The sequence below is a fragment of the Plectropomus leopardus genome, chromosome 1 (assembly GCF_026936395.1).
Source record: "Plectropomus leopardus strain MGB_pleo_1.0 chromosome 1, ASM2693639v1, whole genome shotgun sequence".
Classification (NCBI taxonomy): Eukaryota; Metazoa; Chordata; class Actinopteri; order Perciformes; family Serranidae; genus Plectropomus; species Plectropomus leopardus.
In genome coordinates, this window is record NC_142176.1 from 14,755,810 (window position 1) to 14,771,911 (window position 16,102).

At 37.5% G+C, this 16,102-nt stretch overlaps 1 protein-coding gene across 1 annotated transcript in view; it reads right to left on the reverse strand.

Annotated features, from left to right (window-relative positions):
- diaph3 (diaphanous-related formin 3) overlaps positions 1-16,102 on the reverse strand; it is a 217,588-nt gene that overhangs the window by 194,382 nt on the left and 7,104 nt on the right. The window contains exons 3-5 of the mRNA XM_088076055.1: positions 15,547-15,729; positions 13,228-13,332; positions 3,698-3,828 (exon numbers count right to left, since the gene is read on the reverse strand). Of these exons, the coding sequence (XP_087932181.1) occupies positions 3,698-3,828; positions 13,228-13,332; positions 15,547-15,729 (419 nt within the window). The remainder of the gene's footprint in view (positions 1-3,697; positions 3,829-13,227; positions 13,333-15,546; positions 15,730-16,102) is intronic.

Consider the following 16,102-nt stretch of genomic DNA (forward strand, 5'->3'; position numbering starts at 1 on the left):
TATTTTGTGAAAATAAAAACAGAAAATATTGATCACTATATTTAACCAATAAATACACATAAACAAGTAGACAGAGAGACTCAAGTGAAATATGGTAAAAGTGTCCTAATGTGTGGTAATAGACACATAGACAAATTTTTAATTGGTCAGAATTTGAAATTCATGTTATCAATCTGGAGCTTTACTTTAAAACTGTCTTCAACCTCTTATGAAAAAGGTTACCCATCACTGGTGAAAACAATAGCCTCTGGTTCAGCAGCACACCAGATCGCAATCAGAAAAGATCAGGGATAAAACACAAGGCAAGAGTCCATAAGGTGATGCAACACCACAGTCATCCTCGATCAGCCGTGAACAGCATGACGGGACTAAGAAAGGCATTGTGTAGTGTGTATTGCAGTCTACAAACTTTTGGGATTTACCTTTAACCTAATGGAACATTAACAGAGAGCTTTTCCCTTTTGAATTCCCCCCAAAAAACAACCCACATACATTTTTTTGTGCTGCAAGTTTCTCTTCATTCTGCTATTCATTCTCAAGCAAGGGTGCTTTATTTTGTTTATGCAGTTTGGCAGAAACTGTTGGATTTGTTGATTAAAGGTCAGTTTGCTGGTTGCTTTGCTTTCTCAGCCTATTCATCCACTGATTTCTCAAGGGTGAAAATGTACCGATATTCAAGTATGCAATGTTTTCTCTTAATCCAGGTAGTTGTGGTAATTCTGCGTGACTCCTGCAGCTGACAGTAGAAGCTCTTTGGTGATATATACCTTAGTTATGCTCCAAACAGATCTGACATGGTCAACAATGAGCCTTTGAGCCACAGAAGATTTGTCCCTCTGATTCTCCACAGTCTATTCTTAGTTTATGGAAAATCCCGTTTCAACTTTGGCCTTCATGAGCTAAGACAGCAAGACAAGTAGAATCTCTACTACATCCAACACTCTGGAAAATGACAGTCTCATCACTATTGTCTCATACAGCAGGGTCAATCTGAGGTCAGATTCCCTAAAAACCAGCAGGGCTCCTGTCCTTGGTACCCTGGATAAAAAAAGTCAATATGGAGGTGAGTGCTGATAAATTTGCCGTTGTATTAAATTATATGGAAGGTTATCCATGGATGGTTGCTATAACAATTTTATTGCACACAACAAAATCCCAACACTTTACCAAACTTTCAATGATTTTGACTAATTTCATGACTTTTCCAGGCCTGGGAAATGTAATTGTAATGTAATGTTTTCAAGTTTTTCACAGCCATTGGAATCTTGTTCATGTCTCTAGCAAACAAGCTGCAATTAAGGCCGGCATAAAAAAGGCTATTACCTTACAACGAGAACATTTGTAGCGTTACTCAAGAAATCTGCTCTGACAATAATTTGGTCAGTTACAACAATGAAAGGCTTTTCTCAACAGATCTTAATTAAGACTTAAATACTGAATTGTAATAAATCACACAAACAAAAGTGCACACTGACTTTGGCTCTACCACTCAAAAACTTTTTAAACAACTCGCTGTTTGATTGGTGCTCACTTTAGGGCAACCCACCTTCACTTTACCCAGCAATTGAGATGGAAATTTAAGGAGCCGCGGTGTTTCTTCAAAGACAAACTGAACCCTAAACTGCATATTTACTACCACTTGGCAATTTTACTGCTAAATTCTTCTCCACTCTAAGCGCCAACAGCTGTTTGCTCTGAGGGCATCCACCACATCACACTGTTGTGACACAGAGCTGGATGAAAATCAGCAAAGTTTTCCTTTTAAATACGTAAATCAATATGGTGGCTGCTTAAGCTTTCATGAACTGACAGAAGCTTTTTATTTTCTGTGTTTACTTTCCTGAGCAAATCTTAACACACTGACAGAAAATGAAATACTGCTGTCAATTTGTAAAAGCCTGAGCTTCATTCGTGTTACTGTTATAATAGTCACTCAAATACACGCACGCACGCACACACACACACACACACACACACACACACACACACACACACACACACACACACACACACACACACACACACACACACACACACACACACCTCACAGTAATGCATAAAACACCTAAAAAGCAAAATATCAGGTGGTGTAAGTAGCAATGGGGCCTAATTATTGAAAGAAATGTAAGCAATACAATTTTTTTTATCATTAGTATTTCTTTTGTATATTTACTATTGCTTTAATAAAGCAAAGTATCAGTTATCCCATTACTCAGTTAACCGATGGATTTTTCAATAGAATACTGGATTACAAAAAAAGTTGATAGCTGCAGCCCTACACTGTTGAACCCATTTCTCAAAAAAGCCACCTTGCTCTCAATAACAAAGTAAGCTGTATACATGTGAATTGGATTTATAAGCAGCCAAGATGTTTTCTTCTTCTACTCTCAAATGTCACATGGAGAATAGGGCAACGTGTGTATGTGAAGCCAAAAATCTTTTTTTTAAATCACATTATTTGCAATGTCATAAATGACTTCTATTCATGTTAGGGCTGTGACGGTATGGATTTTATCTTGAAAAAGATGAAAAAACATTATCACAGCAGTTTGGAGTTTAACCGAAAATAAATCATCTGTATCATCACTGCTCTATGGTATCAAATATCAATATCTTTTTAGCAACTCCAGTTGTCTGACAACACTAATCTCTACACAACTTCAGTTTGAATTGATTAACTGTTCTTAATATTTTGATGTTTGAATGGAGTTTGTAGTTTGAAGTATGGTGAAGTTTTGAAGTGCCGAAAAAAGTGACGGAAGAAAAATAATACATTTTCTGCGCATAGAAGAACATAGATTGTGAATGCTCTCGCATTCACACCCAATTTTTCTTGCAGACAACTAAAGAAGGATACAGGTAGAGCACTTCTAAGGCTTAAATGTACATTACACTCTGCTTGGTAAATGATCAGCACAAACCATAGGAAAAATGTTTATAAAACAATAAAAACAAAAAAATAAAAAACAGTTTAGACAAGGTCACTGTTTCTACTTCAATTCTGGATGAGTTCAGTAATTAAGCTATGGTGTTTTGTTCCTCAAGTCGCATTTACAAACCCTGAGGCTCACAGTATGTGAGCTGCAGCTATATTCACTTCACTTCATGACACCTTTGTAATGTCTTGTTTGGGTCCTTTCATTTCATTATGCAGTAAAGCAACATGAAAATATTTTTGTTTAAGACCTACATTTAAAAAAATTAAAATTGAAGAAGAAGAATAAAACTTTGACTTCTGACACTCTTTAATAAAACACTAACAGAAAAAGTGCCTTTCCAATTAACTTTATAAAAACCTCCACTCACCAACGCACATGCTCACGCACACACACACACACACACACACACACACACACACACACACACACACACTCACACTCACACTCACACTCACACACATACCCACACACATGCATACACAGACACACACCCAGCAGACCCTCCATGCGCACCTCCAATTATTATTAATAATAATTATAATATAAGAGGAGGAAGAAGAAGAAGAAGAAGAAGAATATATAAACAGATATTTAATAATGCACAGTATATGACGGTGATCTATTCAAAATGGTGATCTATTCAAAATGTCTTTATCAACTGTGTAATTATTGACAAAAAAGAAATCTGCCAAGAGATTGTAGTGAGGGCACTTGAAAAAGAGCAAGTCCATTTCTACTGTCATAACCTTGCACTTTACCTGACGGGGTTGCTGGTGAGGGACACTCGCAATGAGTCTAGACAGGCAAACAGACGTTCGTCCATCACCCCTGACTTCAGCTCTCCGAGGAATTCCTGGGGAGATATCTGATGGCTGCTTCTCAGGCTACCCTGGAAGAGAGGAGAGGAGGAAGAAATCTCTTTAGAGAAGCCATGGAAAAAGTGATCACAAAAAACACATGGCCAAAAAGTCTGAATCATCCATACATTGACAGAAAAATCCCTGTGTCTTTAACAGTCCTCTGCAAAAGCACATATGTGCAAAAGTGTTCAAGAATTCATTTCCAGTACTGTGCACTTATAAACCTGAAAATCAATTTAAGTCTAGGCTACTTGAGCAAATTTCATTCCAATAGTTCCTGTCAGATATGTGTGTATGCAATGCATGCCGTTTTTCTCCGTATTCCTTTTTCTTTGTTGGATATGCTACATTATTTTGATGAAATGACAATGGTTATAAAACACCAAGAATATCGCTATGAATGTTTTCCCATACCAGCCTATCTACCATTTACCACTCAAATTCTAAATGTGGGGTTGAATTTAAGGTTCAAATATATATTATATTACTAGTGCTAAAGGAATCTAGCTTTTCTCATGATGGGACAAGCTGACTGTGACATTACAGGAAAAATGCAACCTTAATTTACAAAGACATTTTACTAAATGTTCCATTCTATATGTACATGTATATAACTAATATATGTACATAGCTTTTATGACAATCATACTTTTATTTCCATTACTTTGCTCTTATCTGTGTCTATAAAATAGTTTAGCAGAAAGTTAAACATAGTTTTTTAAAGATTAAATTCCCAAAAAACACCTGCAGCAGTGATATTTCATAATTAGTCTAACATTTGAATTAAAAATGACAACATTTTTTTGACCAACTCATTTTTCAAGGCTTTTGGATGAAAACCGGCAGCCTAACATCCTGAAGCAAGCCCAGGGTTACGGATAAAACCAGAAGATGATTCTTCTGTTCTCTTGAATGTGATGGTAAGTCAAGAAGACTCTATTAGTTTTGGAACTTTCAACCGACTCATTTCCCAAACTGTACATTTCCAAAGGAGCACAAAATCTTAAACATTTTAATACTAGTCCGCAATTTAGTCATCAACTGAAATCACAGCAGTTAACTGAGGCAGCCATCATCTCTCACACTGCAATGTTCTGTAATCTTTTTCGAAAGGAAACCATGCCAATTGTCACATGCAGATTTGGACTTTTTTTGCTTTTGCTCTTGAATTTGTGCTTGCATTACGGAAAGGTCACCCTATTTCCTCCTGCACTGGCCCTAATTCCCATGTACCCAAGGGAGAGGGACTTTGCAAATACAACTTTCCAATGAAAATGTATCTAGATCTGACAAAAAAAAAACAATGCATCTAAATGCATCTCATCAAACTGGTAACTATGCATGCACATTGTGTTTTTATGGTCTGGGAAGACCGTAGCTAGACAATTATGACTGAAGCTTTTCTTGTGTTATCAGTGGGAGGGTGGTGTAGAGAGAAAGCTACACTTTTTCAATTTATTAAGGAAGCTGCTCTAATGCCAAACCGTCACATATCATTGGATACGTTTTTGATTCATCAAAGACCTCAGAAATCAGCCTGTATCACTACCAGCAGGAATAAATAATCCCTAACCCCTCCAGGCTGCCAAAACAATGGAACTATGCCCAGCCTGTCTCTCCCCTGACACCTCAAGCCCCAATCTATGATTTTCTCCTCAATACACAATACATATTAAATTATCTGTCAAAATCTATCTCACTCAAAAACCCACTTTAATCTTCAGTCTTCAATAAGTGTGTATTATAATGATCATAAGAACCTCCATAGCCTTAGAAAGGGAATTGATCAGCATTAAGCAGAGCCAAATCTACACGTGCAAGCCAAATAAGTGCCAGGAAAGCAAAAAAACATAATTATGGCATCAGCTCCAATTCTCTTGTGATAGTAACTAAGTGACTACTGAATAGCTTGGTACCCAGTTTGAACCTCGGGAAAAAGAAAGGGAAAAAAAGGACTTCACCTCTGGTTTACCCCAGTGAGGCTCTGCCTGAGTACTACAAGACATATAAATATACCCTCCTCCCAATCAGGTAGTAGTTTGATTAATCTACCACTCCTTAGCAACAACCCCTGCCTCCACTGTTGTTATCATCACGGCTAAATGTGCACTTTTTTCTCCACTCCCATGATGGCTCTCGATTACACCTCTTTCTTGGCAAAATCAGCCATGGCCGACTCCTGCCTTGTTTGTTTCTTGCTGTCATGAGTAACTTGAATACTAGCAGCAATTTCACCAATTCTGCCCACTCCCTGCCTGCACACCAGCCCATCAACAATACGGTAAGTGTCTGCCTTATTTTTCCTCTTCTGGCCCAGTGGCCAAGCACCTCTACCGTCCTGGAAAGACATGATGATGACCAACTTGCTTGTCTCTCAGTATCTCTAAGGCCTTCAGCAGTCAGGGAACCATGGGTGCTGCTCATGGCACATCTGGCACATCTGGCTAGGCCACTATCGTTAAAGGAGCATCAGTGCAGGCATCAGAGGAGCTGATTTCTACTTTTTTTCTCAAATAACCGAGCCTAGAACAATCATGGTAATGGAGCAGCTTTCTTTCCATCGCCTCCCCATCTCACCCTTTTCACCGGGGCCCTCTCATCACAATAGGAGAGGGAAGTGGAGCAGGGCCACAATGCTTCAATGCAATCCCTCTGTCTCAATGCCTACACCTTCTCACAGCACTTACTCTTCTGTTTTGATCCCCCTCCACCCCTCCCCTTGGATATATCGGACACTAAGAGGAGAGGATACAGAGATAGCGCCTAACAATGATAACAACTGACATCCCATCTGCAAAAAGGGACAACGGTTTTGTCTCCCTACTGTAGCAAAAGGCAACATTACCTAAATATCCTACTATGACTGTGAATGACAGAAACAGCACCATACCGGTAAGAGGTCAACACCACTACCTCTGGTCCTAATTATGCTGTACTATATAAAACAGCCCTAAAAGGTGAGTTTCAATCAGCTTGTAAATTCATGTAATGTATCGATTAAATGCTCAAATCAAGACTTGGCGAAGCATTTCTGTCCCCAATGAGCAGAGGATTTTCAGGAAAAAGATAACAATTGTTAATTATATTTATTATATTATATTTAATGATCAGCCACTTTAACAATCAGTCACTTTTATTAAGTTCTTAACCACAACTGTAATTTGGAAACCAGTAGACTATCATTTGTGTTTGTTCAGCAGTGAGACAGAAAGCCTCTCATTCATGTTTTTTAAGGCTAGTGGTTTAAATGTCTCTGAGACTGGCCAGCAGTTCATCCTGAGGAAGTCAGAGGTGAACTGAGCCCCACATTATGGCTGTTTCACATTCAGCTGTGTGCAAATAAATAAAGTTTGGAAGATACTAGGGTTGGGTGCCAAACTCGAACCCGAATAATACCGATACTACCAGTTTTCCGTTTCCTAGTAAATCAATAAGTGCCAAATATCAGTACCATAGAGTGCATCTGGTTGAGAACGTTGGGTTTAGACAAGAGCAAGGAAACTATAAAAGTATTGAGTTTCTTTGGACAAGAAGGGGAAGTGACGCAAAGTTCCCCAAAGTCAAGGAGCTCAGAGGCCAGAAAGAGAGCTCTACATAACTGCTGGGTTAAACTTCAAGACAGGAGGCAGAAACATCCTGAAGCTGGAGAGCTGGCTTTGGCGCTCCGATGCCTCTGTCAGCTTCCCAGCAAGTCAAAACAAATGACGCAGTGCTATCCGTCCCGATAGTTTTGACGCCTGGCCTATTTTCTTTTCTATACTATATTAAATTAATCCCTTAATATCACTGCTAGACGAGCAAACACACACACAAACACATACACATGCACAAGCTGACAGACAGACAGAAACAGAATATTAGCTCTACATGAGATTAGAAATGAGCAGAGGAGCACATTGCATTTTAGCCATCTATGTCAACCCTGCAGCTTGTTCAAAAATAAACAATTTTAATTACAGAGAGTGGAAGGTAAAAAAATAAAATGAAAGGTACCACTGGGGATTAGTACCTGATTCCAGGCATAGGGACCAGTGCCAGTATCTATTCAAATGTGAATGATACCCAACCATAGAAGATACCCACTTGATTGGGCAAAATGAGACAGCTGAAGTCTAATATCAGCTCTGGCTGAACTTGAGCATTTTGTTGGAGGGTTTGATCCGCATCTATATTACTGAAATTTCATAAGAGAGTACTCTCTTCAAAGCTGTACAGAAGGATATTTACAGTGACCAATATCTAATTTAACGTACATATGGGAATGTGAATACTGAATCGAGATACAGAAAACTTGAATTAATGTGAACCACACTTTACAAATAAGTACACTTTGATTTCTTAATGACCTGTTAATTTGCCCCTCTCTTCACTCTTATTGTCATGCTGTGTATCACTGAGACAGAGTGGAGACATTTCTGAAAATTCTTGCTTTAAAAAGACAACACTAAGTGAAACACCATTTCCCACACAGCAGGGGCACTGCAGACAAATCAACACAGTGGGGTCTCCCTGAAGTAGAATTATTTTGGTTATTTCAAGACAACTACTGCACCACAACACACTGGCAAAGGTCAGAGATTATTTTGTGTAACAAAATACATTACAATTGTTTCTCTGCCAGACATCTACGAAAATTGCAAGCCAGAACAACACTTTACTAAGTCAGCACAGAACATACAACAATTTTGGAAGCAGTATTGAATGTTTAGATGCCAAAGCCATCTTGTGATGTATTATAAACCTGTTTTCCATAATTCCTGAGTTTTTGTGGGACTTGAGTTAAAAAAAAATGTTAAAAATGGAAAAAAAATTATATTAAGTTTAATAGTGTACTTGTGCTAATAAAACACACCACAGTATAGTCAAAATGGATTGGTGATACCGGCACACCAAAGCTTGTTTCACTCCCTTGAAATTCACTGTTTTTGTATATTGTGTAAGAGCTCCTAAGAAATGAAGATTACAATGTGACTGATGACATCCAAGGCTTGACAATTATTTCATTTCAGTCTGACAGTTTTTCAAATTTTGCATCTAGACTACGCGATAGGCTCATGAGAACATTTCCACCTAAAACGAAGTAATAATGTAATAAAAGCAGGGTTTCCATACATTTTAATGGGCAAAATTTCAGAACTTTTCTATGACTTTTCAAGGACTCATGATAATATTTCCCAAACCATTCACAATGTGTAACACGAACCAGGCTGTATACTATAATTCACTTCAAATGTTAATTATTGGATGACAATTAATCAGCAACCTTTATCAATCTCTAATAGTTTGTAATGTTTACATTTACCTCAAAAATGTCAAACTATGGGCACTCATATAAGCAATAGTCTGACAGTGGCTTCCAAGCATGAGAAGAACAGAAATGATTATATACTGTGAGAGTAATCTCAATGCATTTGATTAAAAACTTATTTCTGTCTGAAAAACAATGCTGCGACATGAGAATGCAGGCATACGCTTTTTAAGGCTTGGAATCTGACGTAGAACTTTATCTTCAGAAGATTACTGTAATAATCAATTTTATTGTAACAAAATTCCATGACTTTCAACAACTTTTACTAATTCAATGACTTTTCCAGGCACAGAAAATGAGATTGTGAAATTCTATGACTTTTCCTGGTTTTCCATGAGCCCGGGAACCATGTCAAAGTAATGCGGACATTTAATCAATATAATTTTCCAATCATATCACAACTCATTGCAACTCATATGTTCCATATATTTACATTAATATCAGCCACAAAGTTGCAACACATGAGTCTGCAATGGGTCTAAACTACGCCAATAGGATATGTGTCAGCTTGTCTTGACTTTCTGGACAATGCATATAAATTATCTATTATTTTCACAATATCTACATTTAATGCAGCCCTTCTGAGATAAATTATTACAAATTTAATAATAGCATGCAAGCTCTCTTTGACTTTTATTGCACACATATGAGACTAAAACAATTAAAATCAGTGAGGTGTGGTAGTGCTTTTGCTCCAGTCTGGAAGGGCTGCTATAAGTTTTACAAGCCACCAGATGTCACTATACTTTCTGCGTTTGAAGCCCCGAAGCCTTGAGTCATTTTCAGCGCAGATAGCGAAAGCCCCAAAGCTTCATCAGACTCCTTCTGCCCATAATAATAGCACAACCTTGAGTGTGTTATTGCTTATGGACCTGGTATTGGTCTGAGAGGGCAAATTATTACACGAGAGCCTGGCCAGCCTCATAAAATAATGGTCAGAATTTGAGCATGGTCTTGAGAGTGATTAAAGAATTGAAAGCAGAATTAACACGCACCTGCTTAGTGTTTTACACACTGTCACAATATACTTACACAGGTAATACCATAATGAGAGCGATACCATATGTCAACATGCTTAGTTTCACAACTTCCCTCTCCAAACAAGCATTTTTACCTGGACTTGTGTAAACGTAAAATTTCATAAAACTGGTGTTTTGAAGCACTTTAATTTGATGCCTTTTGGCCACTGGCAAAATTATTTTACCATGCAGGTAAAAAAAAGGAAGGACAGCACTCCAATTTGACTGTTTAATATTGCCACACTGGTGTTTCGGGTGTGGTGGGGTTAATTAAAGGTGATCGTAACCAGCACAACTTGTACATTTCAAAAGGGGGGGGGTCACAATCTTTGCAGGCATAGTTTTAATTGAGAAGTGTATACAAAACGCCTCCCTTTGGAGAGGTATTCTGTCCCTACTACCACCTCTCTGTTATGTCTTCACTGTCTCAGTGCACAGCAGCACCCTGTCTTCAAGGTCTAATCGTGAGATTTTACCATGCAGGTGAACAAACGCAAGCAAATAAACAGGCTGGTCCCCATGGTAACTAGAGATGGACAGCCTAAGGCAACTTTGCAGGGATATTGGATTATAGCAAACATATTAAACTGAACCCTTCTTTGCAAGACACTGTGCCAATTTATTAACCAAAAAATATTCAATATATATTCAATATCCAATATTTTAAAAAACACACATGTCAAAGATCATCTGAGCTGCCTGCAATGCAGGGTGAGGTGACCTGATCATTGGTTGATTAGAGATGAGAACTGATAAAACTGAGAACTGATTTATTGATATCAATTATAATTTTGTGTTGGAAAAAATGTAGTCCTTCAAAGGTATTCAGCATAAATGCACTGCTTTATACATCATCTAAAACTGAAAGAAGACTTGTATTCATTTTCATATAAATGTGCTATGCCTGCCTGCCTGTGTGGCATGAATTTAATTATGACACAGGATAACTAACCTTGGTAACAGACATGCTAGTTGGTTGGTAAGAAATGCCACTTGTGCATGAAGTGTCAAATTGACGGTATTCCTGGAATTTAAGCTTAGCTAATTGCTGGGCGTTTCCAACCCTTACATGAACAATGATTTTACAGACATTACAGCTGAATGTATCTGTTTTTGTGAAATGATACCACCCTTTCAACTGTTTGTTCATCTCCACCATGACTTCTTCTTGTTAAGGGTTCCCAGTAGCGTGAAGGCATGAATAAACATCATAGGTTTGAATTGGGCAACTGTTAATTACAGCTGCCACCTGAAAGTTGGATTCAAATTATAAGTTGGAGATTTCTCAGTCGACTGAGATAGCTTCAAGTCAAGCAGTCTGTTTTTTTTGTTTTTTGCTAATCAGTGTGCTGTGCAGTATGCTTGTGGGGATATATTGGTCTCCAGATTTTGCTGCGGAGTGAGTGCTCTTGACTATCATGCTACTCTTTGGTTGAGGCTGCAGCAGCAGCACAGAGGAGAAACTATACACTGTAAGGCTCCAAGATAACATAGTCTTCTCTCTTTTGCTAAAATGGTTGGCAAAACCTGTTGTTGCACACTGTCAATCCGTCGTCGGCACCATTAGCTTGTTTACTATTTCACATGAATGCTACATCCCATTCACTGAGCCTCATTCAAACTTTAAAACTTCATGTGGGAAAAAAAAAGTAAAATCTCACAATTTTGAGTCGGGAACAGCCCTACTGTTAATAAAACACACCGGCATTGATGGAGATGTATTGACAAGCTTGGTGAAATACGATTCCAAAGGTTTGGTAAATTTGGAACCGCTCCTCAGTTCCCATCCCTGTGGTTAATACGGTATCTGTGATATTTGCTAACAACAGTTGATTTATGTTAAAAGGTGTCCCCACAAAGAGGTTATTCTCAAGCTTCTGTTAATATGAATCAATATAAAAAACACCTCAGGTAGGCTGAGTTTTCATTATTATTCGTATCAAGTATCACAGACTGAACCAATATTAACTATGATCACACTCTGGGGTAGATATTTAATGGAGTATTACCTACTATTTGTGGTCTTTCAAAAGGATTCTGTTCTTAAGGGTAAGAGAAATCGATGTAAAGCATGGCCTTTTCTGGTCTGGAAGAGAAAGAATGGTCCAAAGTTGCAATTTCTTTGGGAGATTTAATCGTTTTCCTCTGAACACTAACAGTTTTATCATCCTCTATCAAAATCCGCCTGTCTGCTTTGAGGGTGAGTAAAGGAAAAGCTTCAGGCTCAGTGTTGAAACTTTGAAAGAGGACCAATCAGCCATGATGGCAAAGGCACAAAAGCTAATCAATTATCTTCCAGCACTCAAAAATGTTATTAAGAATTAATATCAAACCTCATCCATTTGTGCTGTGAAGCACTATTACTCAAAAGCATCAACAATTTATGTTGTGATGCACTATCACCCAAAAGCAACAGAAATTATTAAAGCTAAAAAATCTATTTTGAACACCTTTTGGGACTAAGTGAGCAAAACCAGAGAGAAAGAGAGAGAGAGAGGGAGAGGGAGGGAGAGAAAAATAAAAAGCAGAGAGAAAGTAAGTCAGAGTGAGAAGGAAAGAGAGACAAGCTCAGTATGCACCAAGGCAACAGGCACGCTTTTGGGTTTATGTGGATGTTGGTGAGTGGGCTTTACCCTTCCACAACATAAGCAGATCCTAACTAATTTGATGACCGATTTTTTATTTTATTTTTTTAAATTTAATTCTTGCAAGGTACCATGTTTGACAGCGTTTTAATTTTGCATTTCAATGACTACTCTGTTACATTTCCCACCCTCAATACAGAATGTGTCCCCATGCAGGTGTAACAACAGCTCCTAGAGACAGAAATAGCAAGACAAATGAGATTTCACTGACTTGTAATCAAATTTATGACGAATTCAATCCCTACCCAGTCTCTCTTGGGCAAGGACCCATGTGGGACATCATTTTTCATTGAAAAATACAAGAATTATTTGATATGTGTGAGGAGTACAAGTAAAATTATAAGGTCTTAACAATACATGATATTGAAACACATTAAATCATGTAACTATATAAAGTTAAGCAACAAAATATAGAAAGTAAAATTAAGTTAAAAAATGTATGCATTCAAAACTTACAGTTTTTGAGGCAGTAAAAATATACTGGATGACCATCTCTCTCTTTGTGTTGAGGTCCTTCTCTCTCAAAGGAGTCTTTTTTTCCTCATTCAAGTTCATGTCCTCCTGAAAAGAAAGTAAAAAACAGCATGATGGTACAAGTCTTATTGAAATTTTAATCTGATCTAATTTAAAATGTAATATTCTTGTTTGTTTCAATTTTAGCTGCACCTCTGGCAACAGGACTTGCTTTGTTTTTTCCATATATTGATTATGAAATACTTCAGCAATATAAGCTTTGGTCCAGGTTTACTGTAGACAGCTCTTTTTTCTACCAATTTAATTTTATCCCAAAACATTAGACCAGGTTTTATTTCTGGAAATTATGTGTGGAAAAATTGGGATCATATGATTATATAAGAAACTTAGACATTATCGTATTAACAACAGCATTTTTTTGTTATTATGTTGTAGGTAATGACATCAATGGGCCTCCTTCACAGACTGTTTCGAGAGGGAAATTTCTTTTTAAAACCCACTTACACAGTTTTCATGGATGTTGTGACATCTTTTTTATTTGGGATTTGTTCTTAAATAACAATAAAATTTACCCACAATCAACAGCACACTTACGCACATTTGAGTGCTGACATGTTTGTGCAAAATATTGGTTATTGGGGTGCCTGGTGGCTCAGTGGATAGAGCAGCGCCCCATATACAGAGGTTGTATCCTCGCCTCCTCGGCCTCAACCCTTTACTTTACTGCATGTCGCCTCCTCTCTCTCTCTCTCCCCCCTTCACACTTAAACTTTCCTGTCCATTAAAGGCAATAAAAGCCCAAAAGTAATCTTAAAAAAAATATTGGTTATTGTGTTTTCTTTAAATCTGCAATTGCATATTATAAGATTAAAAATATAATAATGTTTACATAATTTATAATACTGCTTTTTTTATTTTACAGAGCATTACATTTTTTAAATAAACACTACACTAACACTTTAATTCAAATCAACTATGTTAATTGGGACCATGCCAATAAATAATAAGTACTTGATCACACTGTTTATAAGCCTAAGGTAGGCCTATTTCTGCAGCCAAGGTCTACTCACACAACGGCATATTTACTACTGCTGCAAAGTGTTGCAGATCATGCCCTGGAAAGGGATTTCAATGAACCGTTGTTTTGCTTTATTTCCCTTAATTCCCGTTATTTTATATTAACTGCTGACACTAACAAATATAAAGGTGCATTTGGTGTTTGCTTCCTGCAGAGGTTGCTCTACTTCAGAACTAGTGAAGTTTTTTTACATTTGGAATCAGGTGCTGCACCCTCTTTAAACTTTCATTTGAGACATTCTTGACTTAATTCTCTCAACTTTTCTTTTCAATTTCTGTGTGTACACACAGCCCTGCAGTCTCACACCCTTTTATGTGGATTGGCGGGGTGTTTACCTGGTCTAATTAGGATCAACTGGCATGCACTTTTAATTTACAAGGACCAGAGTATTCATCGAACACAATAGTGAACACGTCATAAGTCTGAAGTAGACTTTTCGTCTGACCTTTCTCAAGAACAAATTTAAGAATAAAAACAGGAAAATATTGGTGAACAAGACCCAGTGTCTCTGCCTGTTTTAAAGTAAGTCATAAGAGTGTTGCACTGATGGGTGTAGCCCTAATGTTGTTACATGAGTGTCTACCAGTTCACCTACATAAAGTAATGGAGGTAGTTAGTCAAATTATCTGCCTGCTCATGTTGAGACCGTTTTGGTTTCAGGGACATACATTTCCTAACATGTTCAAAAATGTATAGAAGTCACCTCACAAGTCATCTTTAAAGCATTGATATGTTGAGTCAATTTGGTGTTACAGAATGTCCTATTTGAAAAATAGCAAGCTGAAAAGTCTGAGGAAATCTGTGTTGTTCAAACCAAACACTTTCAAAAAGGAGTGTGTGAGCATTTGACTGAAAAACAGAGTAAAAGAGTGTCTATTATTAGAGCCATTATTCAGCTGAAAGCTTTGTGATATTTGTCATGAATGCTATTTAACCAAGAAATAATCTACATCTTAGTGGTGTGTTTTAGTGTTACCTTTTTTCCTTTTCCCGATTTGCTGTGTTTTTATTTAAATGTGACAATTCATTCTGAAGATTTTCAACATAAGCTGCATAACCACCTTTTTTTATTCAGTGTGTCTGTTCTAAAACCTTCATCCAAATCTTTACCTCTCAGTTACTGTGGTTGCTCTCGCATCAGATGTAGGTTTTTTGCATCAAGCTACTATATTCTTTATTCTGAGAAAACTGTGATAGTTATTTACAATGACAAAACAACATACCATCATCTTTTCAAACAGAGCCAGGATCTCTTTTTCTGAGGTGATCTTCGATGAAAGTTCCTCAAACTGATGTGCGGTGGATGATGAGGAAATGGACCAATCATTACTATTGTGTTTAGAGTGTGATAAGGGTGGCCGCTCCTTTTTACTACCGGGAATCCGAATACTGGCGAATCTGTCCAGCTGTACAGACAACAGAGAAAACACAATTAAAAAAGAGAAAAGTACAGAAGAATTGTCAGTAATGGCTTCAAATACATGAAGGATGTGTTAGATTAAGAGCTTATGTAAATGGTTAATACTCAGAAACAATTAGCCTATAAATGAGTTAGAAAAATGACATTATTAGTTCGAACAAAGCACATACAGTACACAGAACATCTGTCGAGCATGGCACTATCTGAATAAAATGCAGAGTCAACATTAGTAAGTGAGAAAAGCAGTCTGTGCTTTGTGATGTGATTGAATCCAGTTCCTGGCAATGAAGACCAATTTCATTGCTACTCAAAATAAGCAGATTGGATGAGTTTTAGTAAAATGATGTTAGATGCTGCAA